General features: G+C 44.6%; 1 protein-coding gene across 4 annotated transcripts in view; it reads left to right on the forward strand.

The window, feature by feature from the left end:
• Nucleotides 1–13654, forward strand: part of TLN2 (talin 2) — a 196189-nt gene that overhangs the window by 158101 nt on the left and 24434 nt on the right. For all 4 annotated transcript variants that reach the window (XM_017506174.2, XM_037730528.1, XM_037730529.1 and 1 more), the window contains 2 exons: nucleotides 3393–3500; nucleotides 12815–12920. In XM_017506174.2, the coding sequence (XP_017361663.1) occupies nucleotides 3393–3500; nucleotides 12815–12920 (214 nt within the window). The remainder of the gene's footprint in view (nucleotides 1–3392; nucleotides 3501–12814; nucleotides 12921–13654) is intronic.

The raw sequence follows: 13654 nt of genomic DNA on the forward strand, positions 1-13654 counted from the left end.
TGGAAAAGTGCCTCTGCCCCTTTGGGTAGACAGTTGGAGCAGCTGCCATGAGCCTGTGCTTGGTGAGGGAGCCGTGGAAGCCCAGGGCCTAGAAGCTTTATTTGTGATCTCTTAGGAAAGTGAACTGTAAGAGCCCCCACATCGCCCTGCATCCCACCGAGCACCCCACCCCAGGCCTTCACCCTTCTAGGGACAGCCTTGCCCCAGGGACTGTGGCTTCTGCTCAGCGATCAATTGATGATCCCCTGCCATGGTGAGTGAGGGCGGGGATTGACCCAGAATTGCAGACCAGCTCTTACAGCATGGGGACTGAGGGAACAGAGCTGTTCTTGGTGGTAAAGTGAGTTCTGCTGGAGTTGCTGCTGCAAGATCCAGCTTTTATGGCTTCTTGGTTGCTCCTCAGGAGGAGGAGGAGGTAAGGGTGGGGTGATGAAAGAATGTATGTGCAGGAGCCTGGCCTGGGAGACAGTACCACATTTACGGGATCCCTGGGTGTGATGGAGGGTGGAGAGAAGAGGGTGGGTTGGAAAAGACAGGGCTGGGGGAGAAGGTAGGGCCACTTTCACAGAGAACCCAGGGCTGCTAGGTCAGGGAGTTAGGACTCTCTCCTGAGACTCCAAGTATTGGCCACAATGATAAGCTCAATGGAGCCCACCTACCACAAGTGACAATTGCCAAAGGGGTTACAGCGTCAATCAGAGAGTAGCATGTCCCTAGCAAGACAAGGCCTGCATACATCAAGGTATCCACACATGGCACCTCACATTGTAGAAGGGCTGTCATATATATTCTGTCATTTGATCCCAGATGAGAAAGGCAAGACTAATCAATTATTCTGTTTGTCACATGATAAAATGGGCTCAGAGAGAGAAGTGGCATGACCAAGGTCACACAGCTATTTACTGTCAGAACCAGCACTGAAACCGGCTCTCCTGATTCCTCAGCCACTCTGTTTCTGCTGCTCAGGGCCTCCCAGACGTAATGCTCAAGGTCACTCTGGTTGATGCGTGACACACACTTTTGTCCCCAAGCTACAGACCTGATCAGGGGGAACTGAACAGAAAAGAAACCATGATTAAATGGTCTTTTTAAAGGGAATGCAGCTCAGATGTTTGAGTGTCTCCTAACGTGTGTTCCCCTGTTTTCAGGGGAGGTAGAACAGTCTCAGGTAGAACAGTGTCGGTGCTGTTTGCCCGTCCTTAGCTCCTCTCTGTCATCGTGACGCTGGGTCACATTAACTGGGCTTTACAGGACAAGATAGCAGCCACAGCCCTGAAGCCTGTATATCAGCTTCACACACCAAAATCAGAATTGACAGGAGTCACTGCTGAGCCCTGATGCTCCTGTTAGGATAGGACTGACTTAGCAAACTTACTAGCATTTCTGCTTCCCTTGGTCTCCTGTATTCTTCACCCCTTTGCAAAAGGAAATAGAAAGGGAGTGCCTGCAATAAAGCATAGACAGGAAACCTGAGTGGTGGATCAAGATGGAAGCCTACATGCCAAACAGAAGGGCCAAGTCGCCTTAGTCCAGCTCTGCCTTCGCCCTGGCTACCCTGCTCAGCCCATACACGGAGGGGCAGAAAATTACATATGGGCTCATCTTAGAATGGAAGGATTACTGCAGTTCCTTAGGCAAGGAGAAAGACTTACCTAAACCCTAAGTTAATTCTCATACGTATTTCTTTCTGATCTTACTTTCATGTGCACATGTGTATATTAGATATAATTTTATGTCTACTGTTATAATTAATGTTATAAAGCTATTTCTGTGTTGCTATATTGGTGACTTTTTAATGACTACAAAATATTCTGTTAATGAATATTATCTTCCCACTGTTGTCAGATATTTAGGCTGTCTACATTGTTTTAAAATCATGAACTTTATTGCAGTGAACATCTTTGGGCATATCTGGTTTTCTTCTGTGTTTTGGATTATTTCCTTAGGCAAAACTCCCGGAGATAGAATGAGTGGGTCCAATAGTATAAGAGATTAATTAGTGCCAGATTGTTCTCCCAAAGAGTTCTTCCCACTTGCAGAGCCCCCAGCAGTGCACGCAAGCACCTCAGCTCCACCTCTCCCACAACCCTACACACAGGCTTGCACATAACCTGCTAGCAGTGACTCTGAGTAGCATCCAGGCCTGTGTCTTCCCACAGTGGTGTCTCATCAAACAGATGGGAGCCCTGTGCCTCATCATTGGAGGCACAAGGGTATGAGGATGAATAACAAGTGATGGTGGGTGGCTGGGACCATGGCTCTTGGCTCCTGTGTCTGAGCCTACTAGTCCTCAGATGAGGAAAACCTGGCGCATACAGGACATGCTAGCTATGAGAATTAGCCACACTCTGTCCAGGGGTTGAGGGTAGATCAAGGGAGAGCCCAAGGTAATCCCATCAGCACTCCCATTCTTAGGAAGAGAGGCTTGAGTGGATAAAACATGGAGGCTGGTCTTTGCCCTCAGCCTTGACCTTTTTCTTATCCTAATGTGTGATTTGTATTTGTTCTGATTAGCAATGTCTTTATAGTTTTATATGTTTCTGCAAGCCCCTCAGTTTCTTTCCAGAAGGAAGCTGTAGAAGGAAGAAAGGGGTAGGGTTGCTAGTTTTAACAAATAAAAAATAGGATGTCCCATACTTGCTAAAAATTCATTGATTTTCTGAAATTCAGATTTAACTGGGTGCATTTTATCTCATGACCCTGTGAATGGTTATGCCTTGAGAAATGAGGTGTCACAAATAGTAGGTCATAAGTACAAGGAAAAAGCTCAAGATGCTGTGTTAAGCATGTGTACTGGTTTGTGTATCTCGACTTCTGTATAATATGAGATGAGTTATGGTGCCTCTAGGGCACTGGGGAACTCGCCATCTGAAGTTTCCCAGGAGCTAGAGGGCCCTGGTCACAGAGACCTCACTGACTGCAGCATGGTCAGGCCCAGGGATGGGAGCTGGGCTTAATTAGCCTGTGAGCAGAGACGGGTTTTCAGGACCCCTTAAGCTGCTGAAGAGAGGCGAGGCTGACCCTAGGTCAGTACGTTTCCAGCTGTAAGCACTGATCATGAATCTTGCCTGGATGTTTTTGTACATGTGGAATTTTTTGCATTTCAAAAAAATGTGGGGTGGGAAAAGGAGGAACAAGGCACCGGATTCAGCTCTTTCTATCGTTTGGCCCCAGGGCACTAACAAAGTCTACACGCAGACTGACTGGGAGAGCCTGCGGTGGACAGGTGGGTGGTGGCAGAAGGATGTAGAGGAGATTCCTCTTCTGTCCAGGGAGTCAGGGCAGTTTCTCGAGGTCACCAGAGTTAAGGTCTCCTGCCTCTGAGTCTGGGTCTGCCCAACGCTGCTGGCTTTTCAACATTTTAAGATTTCAACATTCCTTTCTCTCTCCAGCAAGCATCCTTCCACCCCGATGTCAGTGATGAGGTGAGAACCAGAGCGTTGCGTTTCGGAACGGAGTGCACCCTTGGCTACTTGGACCTCCTGGAGCATGTCTTGGTGGTAAGAAGGCGCATGAGTTAGGGCTGGGGTGTAGCTGTGTCACTCTAGCTGCCCTGGCTGATTTGAACTATGCTTTTCTTAGGAAGACCTCTCTCAGAGCCCTGTCCAGTGCCACTGTGAGGCTGAGACTGGATTGAGCTGGAATCTCCCATGAAGCACTGATCCAGCACACAGAGCTAAAAGTGCAGTCTGGATGAAGTAGCAGTTAGAATTCAGGAAAGCCCAGTCCTCTCGTGTACCTAAAAGGCAGGATTCGCATGTAAAGGGAGGAGGGAGCAGAATGAAGGACAAAGTAGGTGGGCAGCCAGGGCCAACCTGAAAAGTGTCAGCAGGTCTTGCTAGGAAGCCCCCAGTACATCCTGCAAGAACACAGAAGGCTTCTGACAGAGCCACGCCAGCCTCCGTGGCAAGTTAGGGAGGCTGCCAGTGCTCCAAGTGACCCACCAGCCCTTCAGGACTTCCTGCCATCCTCGAATGAATGGCTTCCGTACCATGGAGAATGACTCCCCCAGCCTGCTGTGCCCTGTATGGAGCTGGGTTAAGAAGGCATAAGCGGCAGACACCAGACAGGGGCCTAGATGGTCATGGCTGGTGGGCTGCCCACGTGGGAGCCTCAGTTTGTGCAGTTCTTAAGTAGGCTTGACTCACTACAGACCCTAAGGACCAAACCACAGAGCACCAAGAAGTATGTACAGTGTGTGTCTGTCTCTGTTGAGTTCCAGGAGCCATATTAAGAACTGTGTAAGGTCTAGGGCAGGCCTTGATAGTCAGGGACACCTCCAGAAAAAGAGTTGGTGATGTCTCCCCTCTATCACTACCCTTGCTCTTACCAAACTTAACAAAACAGATCCATCAGACCACCTTTAGACACATAATGCACATATCTAGAGGAGAAATGTCAAGCCCTTTATTTGCTGGTCATTCTCAAGTTTTCTTATTCTGTCCCTGTGCAGCCATGAGGCTTATAGGCCAAAGGAGTGATCTGAGACCCAGAAAGCTTGTCCCTTTGTTGAAGTCACTCAGCTCTTCAGCAACAGAGCTGGATCCAAATCTCAATTCCTACTATTCCCAGCTCTATGCATTTCACTGCCTCCTTCTTAGAAATAAATTATCTTCTGATGCTAAACATTTTAGGTCATTTAAGGGATCATTATTTTTATTGTTTATCCAGGTAAATGGTCAATTCTGAAGTGCATTTTTGGGGGAAGTAGCCAGTCTAGGGTACTAACATTGGGCTCTCAAAGTCTGAACCCTTGTGAATAGAGATCAGTATATCATATGTTCACCAAGGAAAGACAGTCAGCACTCACAGGCAAGAGCCTCTAGCTAGACAAGCTGGGATATAAAGTGTTCAGTCTGTAAGTGTGCCTAGCAGGAAATTTAGGTTAGAGAGAATAACACCAGCAAGGCTTTCAAAAGGCATATATTTTTAATTATGGAACAATATATTGTGAGTCACAGAGAACCTTGTTATAACTAAAAATTGGACAGTAGAGTGGCGTCAGTAGGTTTAGAAGCCTCAAGTGCAAATCCTGGTTTGGCCACATAAATAGCTACATGGCCACCATCATATCGGGGGTTCCATTTCCTCAGATGTTAAATAGGCAGTTTATTAAGGAGGAAACGAGCATGTCTGGAAACCCATGGCCTTGTGGGCAACCTAACATTTGCTGAATGCTTTCTTAAAATCTGGCCGGGCCCCGTGGCTCACGCCTGTAACCCCAGCACTTTAGGCAACTGAGGCCGGTGGACCACTTGAGGTCAGGAGTTCAAGGCTAGCCTGGCCAACATGGGGAAACCCCATCTCTACTAAACATACAAAAATTAGGCCAACATGGTGGCAGGTGCCTATAATCCCAGCTACTTGGGAGGCTGAGGCAGGAGAATTGCTTGAACCCAGGAGGTGGAAGTTGCATTGAGCCGAGATTGCACCACTGCACTCCAGCCTGGGTGACAAAGCAAGACTCCATCTGCCACTGGGAAGCTGCTGTTTCTGGCTAGTGGGTGGTACTTGCTAATGGTGGGCTGGGCTTGAAGCAGCAGTGTCCTCTGCCTCCTAAACAGGAGCTCTCCCGCTACGCTCCATTTCTCCCTATTTTTTTGCTCTCATGCTTTTGCTTTTGTCTTGTTCATTTTGGGGGAAGGGAGGAGATACAGGGATCCTCATATTTCCATTTCACCACTTCTCCCCAGTTCCATTTCTTAGTTAAACCAATTTTCTCCAGCACCTGTGCAGCATGGGTAATGTACATGACATCTGTGGGTCCGGGCCCCACACACACAGGCCTCAGGTTGGCGATCTGTATCTTTGCCCTTGGTGAGTCATTGAACAAGAATGTCACTGTGTAGGGTCTCCCTTCAGCTCTGTGTCTGCCACATACACAGTCCTGGATGGAAATGGAGTGGAGGTATCCCCTTTCACTCTCTGGCAAAAAATACAACTTATTTTGGGGAAAGGAGTTCTCTCTTCGTAAGGAAGGGCAGGTGCCAGCTTTTGTCTTAAGGAGAAGTTTCTCTCAGGGGAAAAGGAAACCAGAGTTCTAACAGGGTCACCTCCCTGACTGCATGCCGACTCTGAACCCTGTCCCAGTATTTGGGAATGAGGCATTGGATCTGCTCAAGTGCCTCCTTTCTCCCCCTCACTTCCCCTCTCCATGCCCACCATGTTTGGCTGAGCAAAATAAGACAAGGCTTTCTTGTGTGTATGGTGTGCATTCGTCCAAGGGGCAGGCAGATGGCTGGCCTCCGCCTGAGGGGAGGCTGAGAGGTCCAGGATCTCTGGGAACATTACAGCAGGTGTAGGAACACTGCCAGGCCACACATTCAGAGACTCCTGCTCAGTGACCACTCAGTCACTATGTCAGCATCAGCCCTGATGGTAATCAGCACCTTTTTGTGGAATAGGAAGAAGGGCACTTGCTGCAGGGAGACCCAGCATCACAGGTCCTTCAGGAGGTCTCATCTCCTGGAGGGTGGAGGTTGGAAGGAGGGAGAGTGACCACGGCTTTCTTTCTCAGAGCCTAGGCAAGAACAGATTGCACTTTGTGGCCAGATGTACTTCTGTGGTGATTGTTGACATTTTAGGTGATCAATTTTCTGTTATGGACTCTTCCTTGTATTTTCCGTAGAATCAGGACTCTGAAATCTTGATGTATCTGTTAAAAGCCTGCCAGCTGAGTTTCTTTTCCTCGTTCTATACAATTGCTGCCAATGTCGTCTTAACCATGGTAGAAATATCAATGTCCTGGTTCTCTAAGGCCTTTCAGAGGTTTATGGTAGCTGGTACTAAAATGAAATCACTAACAGGAAGAAAAGCTAAATGATAGTAAAACTATTTCTATAAAAGAAACAGAATCCATCTCATCCTTTGCAGTAAGCATTTTCCCCCTTGAGACTGAAAAGATCCAAGTACATTTTGTAAATGAAATTGTCAAAAGTTAGCAACTAAGTATGAGACGCAGTGAAAGGAAGATTAAAAGTTACCCCCAAAGTTCTTGAGCTTCATGATTAGGGTCATGGTAATGCTACTGACAGAGCAAGACAGAAGAAAGGGAGATTTTATAGATAAAATCTATAAAATTTACAGGGTGCCTACGTTTAATTAGGCACACTTTACATTTGAAACATTGTCCAGATGTAAAGATGGAGGAGATACAGTTCTAGTACTGGCAGTTGAAGGCTTTTATTCATGCATATGGGCCTTTTTTTTTGAGATGGAGTTTTGCTCTTGTTGCCCAAGCTAGAGTGCAATGGCATGATTTAGGCTCACTACAACCTCCACCTCCTGGGTTCAAGTGATTCTCCTGCCTCAGCCTCCCAAATAGCTGGGATTACAGGCACTAGCCACCAGGCCTAGCTAATTTTGTCTTTTTAGTAGAGATGGGATTTCACCATTTTGGCCAGGCTGGTCTTGAACTCCTGACCTCAGGTTATCTGCCTGCCTCAGCCTCCCAAAGTGCTGGGATTACAAGCATGAGCCACCATGCCTGGCCAATATGGGCTTTTAATAAGAGCATACAGTACAGACACAAGAGAATATTGAGTCAAGGCTAGATCTTGAAGAAACATGAATCAGTAGAAGAAAAAAGTTGGAGAAATAATAGAAAAAGGGGACTTCAGAAATATTCCCTGACAGAAAGAGAATACAGGAAAAAGGCTTATCATTTGGGCTTTATGGTTGATTCATTAAGTCATCATTTATTTTATTGACTTCCTCCTGTAGACCACACAAAAGAAATATAAGCTAAGCACACAGTGGCCCTAATCCATTTATAATCTAGTCAGCCCCCCTCAGCGGTCTTTGTTGTTGTTTATAAAATATTGAAGAGTGAAACAATAAAAGAGAAAACTATCAAAAAAAAGTTTTCCTCCTCGAAGTTGACAAGTGCTGATGACTCTGACATCCAAGGATGCGGGTGAAATAGCATTATGTATTTATTTATTTCTTCATGTTCATGTATTTATTTTTGTTCCTTAAAAAGCAAGACAGTATTTTCTAATAAAAATTTATTTTTGTTCCTTAAAAAGCAGAGTATTTTCTAATATAGGAGAAAAACAAGCCTCTGTTTCTAGGGAATTATCATAAACATATAAAAAATACAAGTTCCTGGTGAAAAATTATAGAGCCCCCTCAACAGTATTCTGTCACCTAAATTTGTGACATTGGTCATTGTCTTAGGTCTGCTGCCAAAAATAAGTTCATATTCACACCATTAGCCATAACTCCTAGAAACCTGGGTTAAAATAAGGATAAGAAAGAGGAATATTATTTCATACTGAGACTCCTGTAAGCCACAGGCCAGTGCTGTGTGATGGCCCAACAAGAAATGAGGAAAATGAGAATGTCCAAACCTGGGAAGTCGTTTTCATTTTCAGAGGGGATTCTAACGTCAATCAGAAAATGAAAGCCAAATTGCTAGTCTAGAGAAGACATCAAAATTTTTTTGAAATTCTCTTTAGAAGAAAAGAATATGTACTAAAATTTGATGAGTTTTTTTGCGGGCGACAGATTTAAAAAGCAATTAAAAACTAGAGATTTTGATTCTCTCTCTCACATAAACGCACACTCACACACTCTGCCCTTCACTCTGTTCTTTGGTCTCTGCAGAAAGATTGTATGATCATATGACCATAGCCTCTCCACTGGAAAGAGTCGACTTAAACCAGACTGTACCTGTAGATCTTGGGGTAGTCTTCCTGAAATGCTTGAAACATTGATCCCCTGTTTTTAACAATTCCAAAGAGAATCAGTGGAGATTCCTGAGAGCTGAAGAAAGGTCAGATAATTGTTCATTTTTTACAAAAAGGGAGAGAGAAAATTCTAGAAATCAAGGTTTAGAAAAGTGTTCAGCAATCTGCAGAAACTAGTTGAAGTCACTTTCAGGTGGTTCAAGGAGAATCAGGGATCCTCTTCAGTGAGCTGCTTTTCTTAAATCAAGGCACATGAAAATGTGCATGAGTTACTGCTGTCTTGTCCTTGTTCCTTTAAAATGTCTAGAGCCAAGGATTCTTAGCCGTTTTTGGCTGGTTTGTATATTTTTCTTTGGAAGATGCTTAAATAAATACAGAAACTAGTATCAGCGTCCATGTGCCCACAATTTATGACTGACTGATTTTATTAACAGTTTGTCCTGTTTGCTTCAGATGCTTATAATTTAAAGAAACATATGAATAATAATAAATTTTTTTATCTATTCCCGCTCCCATTCTCTTTTCCTCTGTTATAGATGCCAGTGACTATCATGATTTCAGCATTCTTCATCTTTTGTGGGTCATGGGCCCCTTTGAACTGAAAACCCTGGGTTATTTCTTGCCTACCGCAACCCTCATCAAAGAAACGTCAGCACAGACACACAGAACAATCCTCAAACTGTTAAGAGGAGTCACAGACCCACAAAGCCTAGTTAGAACCATTTGGTATTTAGAGACTCCAAATGGAGGACCCCTGCCTGGGGAATCCTTTAGAGAATTCAGTTAACTCTCAACAAACATAGGATGTAATTTGGACAGAGCCATCTCCCTGTTGCCCTGAGAGCTGCTTTGTGACACTGTAGAGATGCCTGTTTGAGTGGCAGTGGCCTCCTGCACTTGCTGTTTGCTGGTTTATCATAGAGGATTTGTATTGCAGGACAAGAAGCAGCTACTTTGCCTCTGCAGCTATCACGGCTCAGTATTTCCACAAAACCACAGTATGAGATCTTTGGCAGGGCTAAAATTCCCCTTGCTTCCACTGGCAGAGCTTTAATTTGGATCTGTCTATTGTCTGCTATCAGAAATCATGTTGACTTAATGGTAGACTAAAAATAGAACTCCTCTCTTCCTCCATAATCTAAAGCTCAGGTTCTTTATCAGCGCAGTTCTCTGTCTGAGAAAGCCGTCATAGTGTACACTTCTGAATTAACAGCTCCTCTTTTAGAGACAGAAGTTTGTAATCATTCTGCTTTGTGGGAATGTTGGTAGAAGTATATGAACAAACATCCTTTCCTTGTCTTGAGCTTAGGGAGAAATCATCCAGTCTTTTACCATTAATTATGAATGTCCCCACCATACCTTCAACCATTTGCTTATTCATGTTGTGTTGGTCACTTTAGAGAAACCCATGCCTGTGGACTGCTTAGCTAGTGAGATCCTGAGCCATAACTATTAATAACCTGGTAGCCTTATGAAACAACATATGTTATGTTGTTTCAGACAAATATGGTACAAGCTTTCTGCAATTAAGTGGTGACAAATGCCACCATCTAAGTCTAAAGCAGTGGTTCACACTATGACCGCATCTGAGAGTCACCCAGGGAACTTAAAAAGATTCTCATGCTCAGGCCACACACCAGAACTTTTCTATCAGTAGCTCTTTATATTAATTTATATAATCTCACCACAACTCTATAAGGGAAGACTGTTGTGCTCACTTAATAAACTGAGGCTTAGAGACAAGATAAGTACCTGTTACACAGGTACATTGATATTGACTACTGAACCGATGCTTAACTAAACTGCCTGCCTATTGGCTGTCTTGGAAGGTAAAAGGCATTTATCCCCCTTCCTTCTACTTCTCCATGGTTCTAGTGTTCTTTTGTAACTGGTCTAAGAAACCATCAGAGTAGGATTTGTCTCCATCATGTATTGGTCTGTTTTGCATTTGTTAATTCATTTGTTCATTCATTCAAAGATCTTTACTGAATTCTTAGTATCTGCAGAGTGGTATATGGAGGCCTTAGTGTGAGAGAATGAGAATCACAGAACAGCTGGAATCATCATAGAACAGTAGCAAATATGAAAGAAGTGTAAAAGATTGTAAGAGGAGGGAAGATGAGGATAGATGCATATGAAGTAATGCTCAAAGATTGCTGACAAACCCATTTATGTGTATGACATAATGTCATCTATACACTACTGTGTCTAGGGCTGGTCATAGTGTAACCCATTGACTCCTCTAATTTTTTTTTTTTTCTAAGCTTTCTTTATAGTCATGGTGCAAAGGGATTAGTCCTGGGGTCTGAAAGCCATCTTTCCAGATTCCTAAGAATGACTGTGCTACCTGGCCAGGGGAAAGAGTGTGGGGCACCAAGAAGGGAATCAACATTTAATGAATGCCTATTGTGTTCTAAGTGTCATGAGAAATACTCCCCATGTGTTAACTCCATTTTATTTATTTATTTACTTATTTTTTGAGACGTAGTCTCGCTCTGACACTTAGGCTGGAGTACAATAGTGCCATCTCGGCTCATTGCAACCTCCATCTCCCAGGTTCGAGCAATTCTCCTGCCTCAGCCTCCCAAGTAGCTGGGACTACAGGCACCCGCCACCATGCCCAGCTAATTTTTATATTTTTAGTAGAGACTACCTTGTTGGTCTCGCTGGTCTCAAACTCCTCACCTCAGATGAGCCACCACCTTCAGCTTCCCAGGGTGCTGGAACTACAGGCATGAGCCACCGGGTCCGGCCTCCATTTTATCTTTACGCCAACCCTGAGATATAGGCATTGTCCCAGCTTTACACATGAGAAAACAGATATAAAACCAGTGATGGATGAAGCCAGGTTTGAACACAGGTTTGTCCATTTCCAAAGCTGTTGCTTTGTCCCCTATTCAGAAGCTGCAAAATTGTGCAGAGACAGACAGCAGTTACACTACTCTCCCGACTGTCTGAACATTTATAAATCTGAAGATCACCATTGGGAAACATGAGAAAGAGATAACAGAAAAGAGCATTGGAAGAGGTATTTCAGCATGAGGAAGGGATAGGATGGTGTGCACCAGTGTTTAGATCCCTGGTTTCCAGGGGAAGAGCTCTCATCCTGTGTCACAGTTCCATTCATGGATGAGTTTGAGAAGAAATCAGCTGTGAATGTCTTAAAGGTGTTTAGGATTCTCAGTACCTTTTTAAAAATTCATTTAAAAAAAGCAAAAGATAATTTTTTAAAACCTTGGAACTAATTCCAAAGAGGGCACATCCTCAGGACTTCTCCCAGGAGAGCTTGCAGTCAAAACTCTGGAAATGGATTGTTTTCTCAGGAATGATCCTCCTGATCAGTCAGTTGTTGCTCCTGTAGGGATTTTGTCTGTAGGACTTGAGTGGCACATTTCCTGTGGTCCTTTGTTTTGTTACAAGTACTGATTGGCCCATAGCCTGGGGCTTTTGCCTTCACTCAGCATGTTCTTTATCATTATTATTATTATTATTATTATTATTATTATTATTATAAAGAGACAGAATCTCTCTGTGGCCCATGCACTGCAGCGTTGCCCTCCTGGGCTTAAGAGATCCTCCCACCTCAGCCTTCTGAATAGTTGGGACTGCTGGTGTGTGCCACCATGCCCTGCCAATTTTTAATTTTTTAAAAGATATGCCGTCTTGCTATGTTGACCAGGCTGGTCTCGAACTCCTGGACTCCAGCAATGCTCCCGCCTTTGCCTCCCAAAGTGCTAAGATACAGGTGTGAGCCTCTGTACCCAGCCAGAATGTTCTTAAACTTTGGGTAATTTTCAGGTGCATGTGTGTTTTATGTATAAATAAAGGACCAACGAAGTTCCAAATAAAAGACAAGTAAGGACTTTGTCTCCTTTATGATCTTAAGAGCTGTGTCAGAAGGGACCTTAGAGACACCACTGGTTCCCAGCTTTTCATTTCTCACACGGGGAGACTGAAACCCAGTGAGTCTTAAGGATTTTTTCACAAGAATCTGAAGTCACTTGGGATAGAGATGCAACTTAAACCAGGCTATCTGACTCCACACCCACCAGGAGAAGTGTACCTCTTTCCCATCCCAGTGGCTGCTGTCTTCCTCATGCCTCTGACTTGCCCTTCACCTGTAGATTCTTCAGAAACCAACCCCAGAACTCAAGCAGCAGCTGGCCGCTTTCTCCAAGCGAGTCGCCGGTGCTGTGACGGAGCTCATCCAGGCAGCGGAAGCCATGAAAGGTAGGCTGGATTCTTGTGTCTTGGTGGAGGGCAGCCCTCCCAGGCAGTGCTAATACAGCAGACTGCGCAGAGGAAAAGCATAGCCGGCATAGGCCTACAGCTGGCAGATGCAGCCAGGAATACAGTGAGGACTTCCTTCAAGCAAATGGGTTTAGATGAGCTTGAAACAGTAACAGCTTCCCTGAAGCAAGTCTATTCTCTAGTCTTGTATGTAGTGCTTCGACTTAAGTGGTATCCTCCACCTAGAACTACTCACTCTGCATTCCTTTTTTGGCCGCATTTTCATTCATCAGGATATTTATTCTCATTCAAATAATCCTTCATGTTTTGAAAATGATGCTATCTGAAAACACCGTTGGGACACCCTTTAAAAATGCTCACATAGAAGCAGTCAGCTCACTGAGGAAAAGCCTTCTCACCAATTTCCTTTACTTTGAATTAAGGTTGAGGGGTCATTCCTCCTGGGTTCCCGGGAGAAGACCTACAGCATAGTCAAGCGTCTCCTGAGGATACTTACTTATATTCATGAGCTTTAAGTTCAAAATCAGAGCAAGGCTCAAGCCTTGGTCCATGAGTTCAGTTTTGAAGCTGCTTGGTGACTACCCTGTGGCGGAGCCATACACACAACTGACTTAGAAAACCAGGATTAGCACCGCCCCCCACCCCCATCCAGAAGGCCTTTACGAGAGCCCAGGAGGAACGTTCCTTAGGATAATGCAGGTCAGGCTCCTGGA

This window comes from Cebus imitator, unplaced genomic scaffold (assembly GCF_001604975.1).
Source record: "Cebus imitator isolate Cc_AM_T3 unplaced genomic scaffold, Cebus_imitator-1.0 Scaffold350, whole genome shotgun sequence".
Classification (NCBI taxonomy): Eukaryota; Metazoa; Chordata; class Mammalia; order Primates; family Cebidae; genus Cebus; species Cebus imitator.